The sequence below is a fragment of the Dromaius novaehollandiae genome, chromosome 3 (assembly GCF_036370855.1).
Source record: "Dromaius novaehollandiae isolate bDroNov1 chromosome 3, bDroNov1.hap1, whole genome shotgun sequence".
In the NCBI taxonomy this organism is placed as follows: domain Eukaryota; kingdom Metazoa; phylum Chordata; class Aves; order Casuariiformes; family Dromaiidae; genus Dromaius; species Dromaius novaehollandiae.
The window spans coordinates 94,669,998-94,685,229 of NC_088100.1; the positions used below are offsets into that span (position 1 = coordinate 94,669,998).

General features: G+C 35.9%; 1 protein-coding gene across 1 annotated transcript in view; it reads left to right on the forward strand.

The window, feature by feature from the left end:
- The window catches only part of DNAH8 (dynein axonemal heavy chain 8), a 167,913-nt gene that overhangs the window by 46,436 nt on the left and 106,245 nt on the right, over positions 1–15,232 (forward strand). Inside the window, exons 27-31 of the mRNA XM_064509531.1 lie at positions 1,187–1,367; positions 3,480–3,673; positions 5,304–5,430; positions 10,259–10,494; positions 13,603–13,707. Of these exons, the coding sequence (XP_064365601.1) occupies positions 1,187–1,367; positions 3,480–3,673; positions 5,304–5,430; positions 10,259–10,494; positions 13,603–13,707 (843 nt within the window). The remainder of the gene's footprint in view (positions 1–1,186; positions 1,368–3,479; positions 3,674–5,303; positions 5,431–10,258; positions 10,495–13,602; positions 13,708–15,232) is intronic.

The window sequence follows — 15,232 nt, forward strand, 5'->3', positions numbered from 1 at the left end:
GGAGCAGTTCTCTGACCTTAAAGCCAGCCGAAATAAAATGGCTTATATCCACAATCCTAAATGCTTTTCCTGCTGAATCCAGAAACATGCATTCAAACTGTCTATTAGGAACAGCCCCTGTTATGTTTTATGCCCCAAACTACGCCTGAATTTGGTTTGAGCGAGTGCTATTTTGCATCATCCGGAACTATGCTAGGGAGCATGCAGCATTTATACAGTGTGGTCAATGGCAGACCAGAGCCTACGTCTTTACCCTGCTCTATTTGGTAGTTCTCGATTCAAATCAGGAATCCTTGTTTTCCTTTCAGTACTTTTTACCGTGCACTTTGATAGCTGAATCTGAGTTTTCTTCATCTTCTAGGTTGGATGTTGGATAGCTCTGAGAATTAGGAGGTCAAATCCTTGCCAAATATAGAAGTTGAGATCTTCAGGACTACTGCGTGTAGTTCCTTTTGTTTACTAAATGCTGTGCTCTTGCAGAAGTTTTTGAAATAATACTACATCGTTTGTGAGAAAAAAGTTGTTGGTATTTATTCAACTAGGGCCTCTGGGACCTTGATCCAGATGGTTGTTGTAGATTGCCTGAAGTCATCCATGATGTGAATGTATATATAATAAGCACAAAAGAAGGAGAGGTTTTATTCCTGTAAATATTCTTCTTTAAAATAAGTTGTCCGTATGTACTTTCATGACCAGCCCTCTCATAATTCTCTCTCACAAAATTTAGGATCTTGTGGTTAGGAACAGAGAGGAGGATCATGACCTGCCATTTTTTAATTCTTTATGATTCTAGTGTGCAGGAAACAAGGCTTGTAATGCATTTCCACAGATTGTAACCCCCCACACACCCCTCAAAACACCCCCCAACACAACCCAACCCCCCAAAAAACTGTTTAAAATGTTGTAGGAATTGTAAAAACAGTTGTCAAAAAATATCCATCTACCTATACTTACATGTTTGCCCATGGTATGACTGTACAAGCAGAGAGTAGGTCAGTATAGCATGTTTCATTTTTTCAGAGGCAATTCTGATCCAGACAGGCTCTTAAAGTTACATTTTCCAGCTTCTCTCCTGGGGCAAGCACCACAATTCACCATGAGTGGAGTAGAAACAAAAACTTAGATGCAACTGAACATGATTTTTTTTTTTTTTAATCTCGATAATATTTTTAACTATTTTGAATAGGTAATGGTTCCCAGTTTAGATGATATACAGCAAACCATCAATCGTATGATTCAATTAATATTGGAAGTAAGTCGTGGAGTTGCTTACTGGGGACAGCGACATTTACAAAAATCTAGTTTAGCAACAGAATCGGGCACGCGACAAATTGCTTCAACAGGCATATTAGCCAAAAAAGAAGAAAGTAAGTTCTTTGCTTATTCGAACTTTTTATTTTAATAAAAATGCCATTATATTTAAATATTTATGAATATACTCACTTTGTTTCAAAGGGACCAACTGGTGATTATTTTGAGTTAATTTCTTGTTTTTATTTTCTTAGCTGTATTTCTTCAGGAATAGCTTTTCATGTTAACACTAGAACTCTGAGAAACAATAAGCAAAAAGTTCTTTAAAAAAAAAAAAAAAAGTTGCCAGATCCTGAATCTGTCATTTAATTCCAGGTGAAGTAAACTTGTTAGTGTATCTTTATGTCTATTCACTATAGAATTTGGCCCACAATAATATAGTTGGAGCCATAACCATCTATGTAGACCAGCACTCATCAGAATATTAAGATAGAACAAGAGGTAGTATAATTATTAGGTTTCAGCGAAGACTTTAATTGCTGGCTATATTCCTAGAATGGATTAGAAAACACTATGCATTTAATATTATTCTCTCATAGGATTCATTCTACAATTATTAGTCCACTGATTTGGATCTTTAGAGACAGGGAACTCGATTACAAGTTTCATCACAAAGTTCTCTGTGATCTTGAGCAATTCACTTACTTTCCTTTCAAGTGTTCGTCCATGTAAATATTCACACTATAGATAGAGGGGCAGGCATTGTAGTTGGATTTTTTTTTTTTTCCCTTGGCAGTGTTTCTAAGCATCTGTCCATATGCTTTGCAAGCATCCATAAAAGCCCAGATATACTTTCCCCATCAGATCTTCTTCACTGCTTGGCTGAGCCAAAGTGATCTGCACTATATTTGTATCTTTGTTGTGATTCCTTTGGAATATCCTTAACATCTTGTAGGGTTTTTTTTTTTTTTTTTTTTCTGATAGTGGAGAACTGGGAATTTATTCTTCTTTCGTTGGTTTTAATCTCTTTAATGGACTTAAAGCAAGGTGGCAGAAGATTGTCCTCATCAGATAGCTATAGTTTTTTCCTCTGCTTTGTCAAAATGTAACATCAGCAAGTGCCCATTTTTCATAGCCTTTAAGTTACTCACTAGATGAGACCATCACCAGCACCTGGAGGGGTATGTTATTGTTTGGACAATGAGTTCTATGGAGTCCACTAGCATGGATGGATTATCTGAGACTTTGTTTTTAGTGACTAGGTCCCTGAAAAGGTCCTAAAACTAAAAAAGAACTTGAAGTTGCATTCAATCCCCGGTGAGAACAGGAAGAGTGTGTTTTCCTTCTCCCATCTCCTAAATCTGTTCCAAAACTACTTGGGCCCTTGTTATGACAGAAGGGGCTCATTAGATCTCAGGGATATCAACCTCTACATTGGCCCTGATAGTCTCAACAGTTCCTCAGAGATGAAGGAAAGACATGATAAATTGCATTTTATTTAATTTGCGCTTACCTGGAGTTCCTGAAGGAGACAGGGCCCCTGTTTCAACAGCAATAGTATCATTGGAGCAGCAGCTACAAGTGTCTAAACTACCTTTGAAAGTGTATTTGGATGTGATAGATTTATAAGAATCTCTAGGTTGTCCTTTCTCATTTCTTCTCTTCATTCAGCTCTAACCGCTTTCAGACAAGACTCAAAAGACTCAGCAGCTTGTCATGCAGCCCCAAAGCATGAAAAGCTTTATTTTTGCACCCTTGAATGGTGTGGTTTGGCAAAACTTTTTCTTCTCTGAAGATGTCACTAAATGGAATAACAAAAAGTTATTCATTCAAAGCATGTCAGAGTTCAAGAAATTTGTAGTGTTTGAAGGGTTTTATACAATTAAAAAGCTTTTTAAAACTTATGAATAAAATAAGTAATAAATTTATGAGGCTTTGTCATGTTGTAGTTAAAATCACAGATACTGACAATGGAAGGAAGGAAATTAAATTTGGAGAATCGAAAAGGTTATTTTCTGTCCACGTGGGAACATTAACTCTAGGTTAAGCTTGCTCTAGCTGTATAAAGCCTAGCTTGAAATAGCACTCAGTACCCTCATATGAAGTAGACAGACAAATATGGAAAGTAGGATATTCAGCCTCACTGAGTGGCATCATTGCTTAACTTGGCATGCATAGTTTAGAGGAGAAGTATGGTTCATTCATTTGTATGTAATTTTGTTTTACAGAAGGTGTTGAAGATGTGCTCATCAGAAAGCTAAGAAATTTTTATCCAGGTGTTGCAGAACACAAAGATATTTCTAAATTAGTTGTGCTCCTCTCCTCCTCTGTGAATTCGATCAGAGAAGTAGCTAGTGAAGCTCTGCAGGATTTTCAGAAATACAAGGTGCTGTGGACAGAAGATAGAGATGCCAAAGTTAAGGTGAGTTTAATACAGGACTATTCTTCAGTAATCTCATTAGATGTTGAATTTAGAAAACATTGCAAAAAATCAAGGAAAAGGATGTAGAAAAGATATTAATAGCTGAAATTGTCATTTTGTCTGTCAGTAGCAGTAGTAGTACATTTCCTGAGCAGATGTAATGGCGTGCCATCTACTTTTTGGGTTGGGGTTTGGCTGTTTTTGGTTCTGTGCCATGATAAATACTGGTAATCTGGTCCTAATTTGTTAATTACTATTATTCTTGTTTGTGGAAATACAGATTTTAGGACACAAGACACTAGTCCAGTCTGACACAATGTATACCACAGCTCACAGAACTTCACACAGCATCAAACCCTGATAATTGTTCTCTTTTCTCTGTGGAAAGTATTTGAGGTGTTATTCTGAGTTTAATACGTATTTTTATTTACCACCCTTCTTCTAGTTTGCTGTTTTGGGGGGTAATTTCTGCATTCTCTATCCAAAAAATAATAGTCTACTCATTTATTTGGTTGTTTGAGCTGTAAGTTGGATCCTCAGAAGAGGTAGAAAAACGTAGCACCTAGTACAATAGGAAAAAGAGTTTGTTTCTAGTCAGAGGTCTCTAGGACTTCTGCTTTGGAATATTCACACTGTCCTCCTACAGTAGTTTTTCTTTTTTATTTAGAGTTTGAATTTAGAGGTTTGGTAGGAGAAAGTGAGATGACTGATTGCTAAATCTCCTTTATTTAATCTCAGGTTAATTCAGTTTTCTGTTATCTCTTCTATTTAATAGAATACATTGTAATGTATATAGATAGATCTATGAATATCCTATCTCTTTGTTTACTACAGCAGCACTGGTATCTCTTGGGTGTTGCACTGCAACTTATGCAGTTTATATGGCCTAAAAAGGTACACCTTATATGCAGAGCCAAGAATTTATTGTTAGTCTAATATTTTAACAGTCAAATCAAATAAATATTATTAGTTAGATGCAGTTATTACAGAAAAAGAATACTGTTACAGAAAAATCCTCAAAAGTCACACAGTTAAAATGGTTATGCACATATGCCCTCGTTCCTACCTCTTTTCTCTAGCACTATGCTAACCCTCCCACTGCCTATTAGGGTGCTCTTGGACAAAAGAATGGAAGTGGGAGAACAGCTTTCAGCATTTATCATTTTCCATTGCAATATAGGTATACTGGATGCAGCTCTCCTGTTGTGTAGCACTTCCAAAATGCAGCTTTTCAGAGTAACAAAACTTTCCTACACTTGAGGAGTTCTGCTCATGGAAGTACTTACACAACCTGTTCCGCTGTGATTGTTTCATGTGTAATTAAATTTATGGTGTATTGATCTCTGTTCGGTCACCTGTTTTCACAAAGCCAGTAGCTGCTTAATATTTCTCAGATCCCTATTTTTCTGTTAAATATGATTGGAATTTGCCAGCAAGCTTGCAAGTTTTTGACAGAGAAGCTGATAAACATGATTGCCTGTTCACATGCAATTTACTACTTTAGCAGGGCTGAAGAAGGCCAAAACTAGATATATTATTGGTATACTTATTCAGTAGCTGTTGCCTCTAGTTTTACCAAAAACATGATAAAGGATATTTGTTGATTATTGACATTTTAACCTATACACAGCAATTTCTGGCTAGCTGTCCTTCTCTGACTGAAATTAGAGCAGAAATACTTCACTATGCTACATTTGAGCAAGAGATGGAAGATTTAAAACCTATTATTCTTGTTGGGCCAATTGAATTGCATACAGGTATGACATCTTCTCCTCTTTGCACACAGTAAGATAATTAATAATAATTACTAAAGAGACTGTGTTTGTTTTGTTTATATGTTGCTTCTCTCTATAGTACTTTTTGGATTCTAGGGTACTTTTTATTTTGGTGCAAAATAGAAGGAAGACTTTCTGACAATAAAACCCAGCTTTTTCCCCTAGTTACTGAAATTTCCTTTTGTCGATCTTCTGATAGTGTTCTCTAGTTGTTTTCTCCGCACTCTCTGCTTCAGGTATTTTTGCAGGCAAATGCTTCAGTCACCTGTGTATAAAGGAAACAACAGACTTCATGAAACAATTAGAGCAAGTATCCATGCCAGGACTTAATCTTTTGGTTCATTATCATCAAGCTGTCTAAACTTAGTAGCCTCCAGGGACTTGCTGAGTTAGAAAACTAAATTATCAGCAAGATCCATGGGATCCATGACAATAGGAGATTCAGCCAATAATGCAGTTTCTGAGAGAAACATCCCAACATTGATTCAGTAGGACATACCTTAGTATGAAGTCAGTAGTGCATGTGTTATTTGTATTGCTGCACAAAACTCTACATTTTCCTGTACATCTGAATAATTATAATTCAAAGTCTTTTGAGTACATATCAAAAAAGATTTCGATGAATAGTTTGCTAAAGATAGAAAAACAAAACACTTTAAGAAATATGTCAGAATTGGGAAATGTGCCATAGTTCATAGGGATAATTGATGATAAAACCATAGCAGAAAATCAAGTGAACTTTTTGCCTGATGTTTACCAAGGGAAACTTTTTGAAACTACCCATACTGGAGTCTTTCTTCAAAAAGGATGAATTGAGAGATAAAAGTTGTAAGAAATAGAAGTAGTCAATGTATGGATAAATAATTATATGATGCAGAAAACTCAATGCAGCTTTGGCAGGGTGAGAGGCATGTTTCATAACTCTGTTAAAAGTCTTTGGAGGTGTCAAGAAGCATCTCTACTCTGAATGAGTATTTACTACTTCCCACAGTTCAAGAAATAAAAGGCTGTCTATGCAATTACCAATAAACAGACTCAAAGCAAACATCAGGAAGGGAGTATTCATGCAGTGCATAATTAAGCTGAGTAGCTAATTGCTGTTGAATGTTCTCACGTGGTGTAATCATTCCATCTTCCTATCCCAACAGTTTCTGTACAGAATTTCAGAACCACTAGAGACTGCAATACAAATGATTCAAAAAAACCCCCTCTGTTGCTGGACATTTTGAATGCCAGAGGGATTTTCTGTGTCCATAAATTAGAAGTAAAGTCAATTGCTTTAGCAGATTTTAGCTACGTTAACATTTAGATTTGATTGTTTCTCTTGACAGATCAGAAGTGTGTGAGCGTACAAGGCAGAGCCAGAGAACTTTAAGTTCCTCTTAGCTTTAGAATTGAAGCAGAATACTTCACCGGTGCAGAATGTTCATCTTCATCTTGGATGATTTCTATTAAAGCTGCTTTTTGCTCCTGTATAACTTGTGAAAAGTCAAATTACATCCTCTGTTTACTTGTGAGATTTCGTTGTGTCTCAGTGAGTGGCGAACTTGTGGCAGATGTTCTGTCTGCCATAGACCTAAAATGAGTGGGTTTGAGATTTTAAACCGTCGAATTTTCTTTTTGATCTGGGCACCCTCAACCATCATGAGCCAGAGCCCGTCAAGTCTGTCTGCTCAGCACAGTCCTCAGCACCTGAAGACCTCCAAGACTGATCAATCTGGGGCTCATTCAGGGCTCTTCTAAGAAATCTAACTTGAGAAAATCCTTTCTTTGGAGTGGTGAAGTTAAGTTCTGTCATGGCTGTGAAGTTATCATGGAAGCTTGATACATGGATAATGATTGTATATTACCACTGGTTTGGTCATCTCTGGCACAGGCTCAGCCAGTGAGGACAAAGAACTTTGCAGAGCACAACTCATTGTCTTTGGTATTGGCACAAGACTAGCATGTAGCTGCATTAGCTTCTTCACCATCAGTTTTTATCTCAGTAGGAGAGATTTTGAGCCATTTCCATGTTTCGCATCCACAGCTCTCAGAATATCATGTGTTTTCCTGTCCACCTCTGGTGTCTGACAGTAGAGAAGCTGGCACCAAGACCTGGTGCTGGAACATGTTCCCACAGTGCTATAATTAACAAGCCTCAGTACTTGCCTTCTGTAGCCCTGACAACTTGGCGCTCTTTGCCGATGTTATTCTGCAAAACAGTCAAGTGTGGAAAAGCGTGTTCTCTTCAGACAACTCTGTTGAAGAATGAAGCCGTTTGTACTATGACAGATAAATGATGGTGTTCCTCACTCCTCTCACCTCACAGATTATTAGGTAGCTGACTTGACTTCTCTGGACTGATCTTTAATCCCTGTTCTTTTTTACTTTCTATGGCAGATGTTACCACAATTGCTATGCAGAGGCAGGTAATAAATGAATCCCTTTCCAAATATTAGTGTGACTTTACATTTCTAATGAGCAATCCATATCTTCTGGGACATGAGTCTTTGACAGATCATCTGTGTATAAACTGTCATCTTCTTACATCAGACAAGACATAGAATCTGTACACTTTGACTAGAGTTCATTTCAGGATCTTAGTGGCAGGTTATTCCTAGATTTTTTTCAGTGAATAAGCAGATTGCTCATTGGACATCCTCATCCAGTTCCTGGATGCAGCTTCTTATTAGTGAAGCCATTATGGAGCAGATGAATTCACTCTCGAAAACTCTTGCTGACTCTTATTCCATAACCAAGAGGAGTGTTGGGAAGTAATGGATCCAAAAGAATATGGATTTAATTAATGCTTTCACTACCCCCTCATGTGTGACCACTGCATCAGAGGGAGCCAAGTCTGCTAAATTCAAGAACACAATGTCAAATCCTTTATGATCTGCAGAAGCATTTATTTTTCTCAGGCATGGTGCAGTTCCTGTTTGGAAATTGATTTATCTTCATGTGCAAATTCAAGCTTCTGGATAGGGTACAGTACTTTTCTTGAATTATCAGTGGTACTAGAGAAGTTTTCCTTTCTGTCCTTACTGAAGCCTAAATAGTATCTTGAAAGTCTTTGCAAGTTGCCTTGGATGCAGCTAATAGTTTCCCAGTCATTGTCATCTGCTCTCCAAATACCTGGACCATTTATAAATATATGCAGACATCTATTAGGGGCTTTTCATTTTTTCAAGATTTCTTTTATCCATTACAATTTTTATAGGACTTCTCAGAGTCCTCATTCTCTGTTAAGAAGTCTGATTTCATGCTGGGGCATGTCCCACCATTTGCTCCATTGAAAAAGAAGAATAAATTGGTCCATGCTCAACTTCATGAGCTGCTTCTGGTATTTGAGCTACTTCCTATATATTAAATCCTTTATCTCTATTTTGTGTTGCATTTTGCAATGTAACGTTGAAACTTACATAGTGTGTAGTACAATTGAATAGGAAGTTTAGTGTTGAGAAATGTAAATTCTCATTAAAAGGAGCGATTTGAATTATTAATGTAATTTACTAGGATATAAGTTAAGTAAATTTTCAGGAAAAAGACTTGAAAACTACACAGCAAAATGGATTCCTTTGCTTGCAGTCAGTAGCAGTAAAAAAAATAAAATAAAAGGGCGCATAAAACCTGAGCATAAAACAGTAATGAAAATACTATACTGACATTATGCAAGTCCATGTTCAGGAAAATGTAAGTACACAAAGATAAAAACAAAAACTTGGGTCCTTGCTGAAACTTTTTTAAAGACTTATTGAAAGTTTCTTTTAAAGAGAACATGAATGAGATGGTCCATGAGACAGGTATGAGGAGTGTTATATAGATACTGAATCAGGCAGTTGGTTTTAGAAGTTAAAATAATGTACAGTCAATTACATGGGAAGATAACAATTTAAACCTATTTAAAGGAAATAAACTTCATGAAGTGCACACTTTTGCCTGAGAAACTTTTTGCTGCAAGATGCTCTTTGGTGGCGATTCACAGAACTAAAAAGTATTGTATGTGCTATTGTACATACTATTATGTATTATATATAGAAAATGTGTTTATGTATACATATATACACATGCATAAATATATGTGCACACACAGTAGGGAGAGCATAGGAGCATCCAAAATTCTTATTTATGAATGTAAACCTCTTTTCAGATGAATAGCTGTGGTCATTTATTGGCCTTTCAGGTCTGATAGCTGAATTATTAAAGAAGAAAATGCTTTTTTCTTTGTAATGTGTGGTTTTTGTTTTTTGTGAACAGAATGCTTATATTCAGTTACTATCTTTCACTTTCTTTCACTGGAGTTGTTTAGTGAAAGCCTGATTTGTTCTAACAACGATAGTGTCAATGATTGGGTTTTTTTTACTTTACTGTGGGTTTGTGTATATTTTTTAACTGTCCATTATATGACTTGACAGCTTACAGTTCCAGTTACAAAGTATGCAGATCCCAGTGTTGAAATCCCAAGATACTATTTCCTCAACTAGTATAAACCATTTTAATATCAATAACCTTAATGGAGCTGGTTAATTTATATCAGTTAAAAATCTTGTCTGAGAATTTAAAAGAATAAATAGGCTTTTTTCTTTTTTATTCATCTTCTGTGTGTTCTATTAGATAAGCTTACCAATGCGTTTTACAGATAGTATAATATAGAAGAGATTATTTAAATAGAGTTGAAATTTTGAAACTTTTAAAATGAAGTAATTTGATTCCATGTGTGCAGATTTTTTTCCTAATTGCTGTTAAAGAGTGATATGTGGTGTTGTGTATATGTTTCTTACAACAAATTTTAAGATGTAGATAGAATAATCATTATGTTTTTAATCAGGACCACTGAAATTAGCTTTGTCAATTGAAGCTAAAGCATGGAAGATGCTCCTCTGTCGTTATTTAAATGAGGAATATAAAAAGAAAATAACAGACGTGATGTCATTCATAACTGAATATTTAAAGAAACTCTCTCGACCTCTCCGTGACTTAGATGACATCCGATTTGCAATGGAAGCTTTATCTGACATACGTGATAATAAAATACAAATGGATATGATGCTGGGACCCATTGAAGTAAGATGACTTTTTTTTTTTTTTTAATTTGATTTAAAATAGTTAAGAGTCAGGATTCATAAGATAAACTGAGAACCCAAACAATGAGTTTACTTTCCTGAAGGATCTAGGCTGAGAATAGGAAATAAAGTATTATTGTTATTTTTATTATACCTGATAGGAACCCTAACCATGAATCAGAGTTGGATATTTTCTTAGACACTGTATAAACACAGACTAGAAAAATATTGTCATATAAATTATAATTAAAATACAATCTAGGAGACAGCAAGCAGAAAGAAGCAGATGAGAGGGTATAAGAAAAGGGAACAATACTCTCCCATTTGCTGTGCTCGCATTAACCTTGATCCTCTTCCTAACTCCTTTATATCTATCCAGCCTCTTTGAATATGCCAGAATATATTCATGGAGCCACACATCATTTTAGGAAGTATTATATGCTGTCAGAAACTTGCAGCATTCTTCTAGTTTTCCCAATATCCCTTGGTAAAAGAAGATTACTAAGTTTTACATATATTTGGTATATATTATCACACTTGGAAATAATCCACCTAACATAACACATTTGTTTTATGTTTTCATCCACCTCTTACAGAAGAAATTGTATTACTTAATACTACCATTTTCTTTCTTGAAGATCATTTTACTAGCATGATGCCAGAAAGGACTATCACTTGATTGTCATTACTTTCGTTAGTTTTACATTAAGAAAATGGATTATGCCTTTGGAATTTATGTGGTGGTTTGTAAGCAAGGAAAGGTACAGAAGCTATTTGAAAGCAAGTATGACCCGCTGTGTAATCCAAAAGATGTAGAGGTTAAACAATTACAGGAAGTACCTGAACAATAACTTCAACATTTACAGTAATATGCAGATCTACTAGATGTTCTTTCTTAGTTTGACTCTCTTTGAGGTGCTTGTCAGGCTGAAGATACTGACGTGATAATCATAACCATAAAAGTTAAATAAAATAAGCAACAGGAACTGAGTTAAGCAAACAATCTAACAATGTCTATTTGGTGAGTTTTAGTGTTGCAAAATATGTAAATAAATAAATAGATTTATAACATTATATGAAAGAATAACTTTATTTTTACCTGTTACTGGTGCTTTGAGATGGATATTAGAATAAAGATTCTTTCACAAACCATGTATATTTTATATATATTGCAAAACTTACTGTCTTTCTATATTAATGTGAGTTATGCTAGTATCAATAGGATTGGTCTTGTTAGTAAGTCACTCTTAGACATGTACGTTTTCATGAGCTTTCCTTAAATGAAATAGGAATATAGAGCTGGAAAAAATCAAGAACTGAATATAGAGCAATGGCAACTGATCAGTAATTCGATAGTTCAATGTTTTGTTTTGTTTTCTTATGTCCTGGTGGATCTAATTAGACTTTATTGATGGGATGATTAGGCATTATGGTTTTTTACTGGAACAGGTTGAAGGGAGGGCTTGATGTAAGAAAAATCAGGAGAGAAAGGTGATTGGGAGTGTTCAATGTGGATTTACAAAGGGATTATCATGCCTGACCAACCTGATGGCTTTCTACAATGAGATGACTAGTTCAGTGGATGAGGGGAGAGCAGTGGATGTTGTTTATCTTGACTTTAGTAAGGCTTTTGACACTGTCTTCCATAACAACCTCATTGACAAACTGATGAAGTACAAACTAGGTAAGTGCACGGTGAAGTGGATTGAAAGGTGACTGAACTGCTGGGGTCACAGGGTTGTGATCAGTGGCGCAAAGTCTGGTTGGAGGCCGATCACCAGTGGGGTACCCTGGGGTCTGATAGTGGATCCAACGCTCTAACCTCTTCATTGATGGCCTGGACAATGGGGCAGAGTGCACCCTTGGGAAGTTTGCAGACGATACAAACCCAGGAGGAGTAGTTGATACACTAGAGGGTTGTACTGTCATTCAGAGGAACCTCAACAGGCTGGAGAAATGGGCAGAGAGGAAAGTTCATGAAGTTCAACAAGGGGAAGTGCCAAGTCCTGAACCTGGGGAGGAATTTGATGAGAGGGAGTGAAGAAGACAGAGTATGACTCTTCTCAGCGGTGTCCAGTGACAGGACAAAAGGCAATGGGCAAAAACTGAAAAACAGGAAGTTTCACTGAAACATAAGAAAAAACTTTTTTACAGTGAGAGTTATAAAGAGGTTGTGGAGTCTCCATCTTGACTGTATTCAAAACCCTACCCATGTTCCTCAGGACACAGCCCTGAGCAACCTTCTCTAGTCCATCCTGCCCTGAGCAAGTGTGTTTGGACTGGTGATCTTCAGAGGTTCCTTCCAAACTCAGTGATTCTGTGATAGAGATGTAAACTGAAACAGGAGGGAGTTCTAAATATAGATACATTCATGGAACAAACACTTGTGTTTATCAGTCATCTCGAACTGCACAGAATACGATTCATAGATCGAGGGACCAACTTACATATTTTACACTGCTATTTGTTAGCAAATTTTTTGCCTATGTGATGGGAAAATATATAATGATCTTATTTTTAAACAATTTGTGTGCTATATGTACAAAGAGGTTGATAAAACAGGAAATATGTGAAGTATATTGTTAACTGCTGCAAATGAGGACAAGGAATAAGAAAGGTTCACCTATAACAGCTACATATGGAGGCATTTGCTAGTTTGGCAAATGTAGTAATAAAGATTATATAGATGAGATGATAAAATATTTGAAAAATATGTATTTTACTCTGGATCATTACTCAGAGTTGAAAAAATTCATCAAAACCTACATTCGGGTAATGGAAAAAAGATACTGTTGAGATGATAAAACTTTATATATTTTTAATATTCAGTTTCTTGTGTTTGTATGTTTTTTTCCCCCTAGTATTTCATCCAGGACATGTTCCTTAAAGAAGTATTTTTTGCAATTTTTGTGCTTTACATTCAACATTCTTGTTTTAAAAGAAATTAATATTTTTGTGCCTCGGTTACACTAACAGATTTGCTTTAAAATGTTTCTTAAAAATTAATGTGTTTCTTCAAATTAAAATGCATCTTAAAACTTAAAACTAAAATGCCTCTTCTGCATGAACTTAAAATGCATCATTTATAAGGATTTCTTTTTTCATCTAGGAAGCCTATGCTATTTTAAACAGATTTGAAATTGAGGTTACAAAAGAGGAATCAGAAGGAGTTGATACACTCAGATATTCTTTTAATAAATTACAGACCAAAGCTGTAAGTATAGGAAACTGTCATTTTTCATTTGTCTTCATGTGCTTCTTTCAGAGTAAAAGTGAAAGTGTGGGAACAATTATCACTGCAGTCTGTCGTCTTGCTCTTGGCGTCAGTTCACCACCAGTGTTTATACTTTTGATTAGTATGTTCATTTTCTAATTCTATTTTTATAGAACTGTACTTTGAATATTTTTGTAGTTTTTAGATATATCTTTAAAAGCTATAAGAAAATGAGAAGTTAATTACTTCATTCTTTCTTCTGTCCTCCATTTCAGTTTTTGTTTCATTCTTGTATAATCAGGAAGATTACTATCCTAAATTATGTGGTTTTAAGAAACGCATTTGGTGCCCTTACCCTTAAGTAATGATTGTAGGCTTGCTTTAGTTGCTGAGGAGAGACTTAACACCCTCAAAAGCTTGGTATCTATTGGACATTCTCCTGAAGCATAAAGATTAGAGGGAAATGTATAGATGCTTTGATGGAACAATCCAGCTGGATCCTGCCCCACAGATTACCCAATCTATAAAAGACTCCAGAACATGTTTTCCAGTCTCATTTCATGCACCTTGAGCCTTTCTCTCATGCTTTTGAAGAAAGAATAAGTTGGTTTTTTTAAAAAAAAAAAAGAGCTAAGCCATCTGGGAGAAAAAGAATAAACTTCCTTAAATGTAAGAGGTGTTAACTTCCCTATGCTATTCGAAATTTGCCAAGACTCAGCTCTTCTAGAGAAACTCCAGATGTATCTCTATGAGTATAGTAAGAGTGCTCTGATGCTTAAATCTAGACCATTTCATGTGTTTCTATACCAAAGTAATAGATACTAGATTTCCTCAGTTTCCTCAGGAAAACAGGATTTGCTTTTTCGCATAGGTATTCTAAAAAGGTAGTGCTTAGCTCTTATTTCATTATGGAATTTATTAGCCTTGGTCCTTGATATGTTACATGCAGTAAGAAGACTGCCTTGCTTTGGTGTAGAATTGCTTTTCAATACCATCCACTAGACATGGTAATTTTTTTTCCCTATTCTTGCATCTGTGCACCTTTGAACTGAGACATCATTTTCTTTCTCTACTTAATCAGTGAAAAGGCATTTCTATACATCTCTTCGGACACATTTTTAGTGGAGACACAAATGGAAAACATTCTGGCCATACAGGAATCAAAGAAAGAGCAGGGTTCACAACATGCTTGGATGCATTGCAGTATTCAGGCACTGAAACTCATCTCATCTAACTTGACACCTACCATGCATGTGTATACGCTTCAACTAATCTTTGTGTATAATTAAAGTGTGCATCATCTCATCCTGAAATGAATGTAGAAAATGGATCAGATGAGTTGCGGAGGTATCTACTTGTTTCCCTTCTTTAACCATTCACTGGTTCTGTAAGGGTATCCCTGTCCACTGATTCTTCAGAAATCAGATGAAGTAAATGCCACCTAATTATCTATCTTTGAGGCTCTTGTGTACTTGCAAGCCCCTGTTGCAGAAGCCAGTCAAAGCTGATCTGTGCAGTCTGCAAG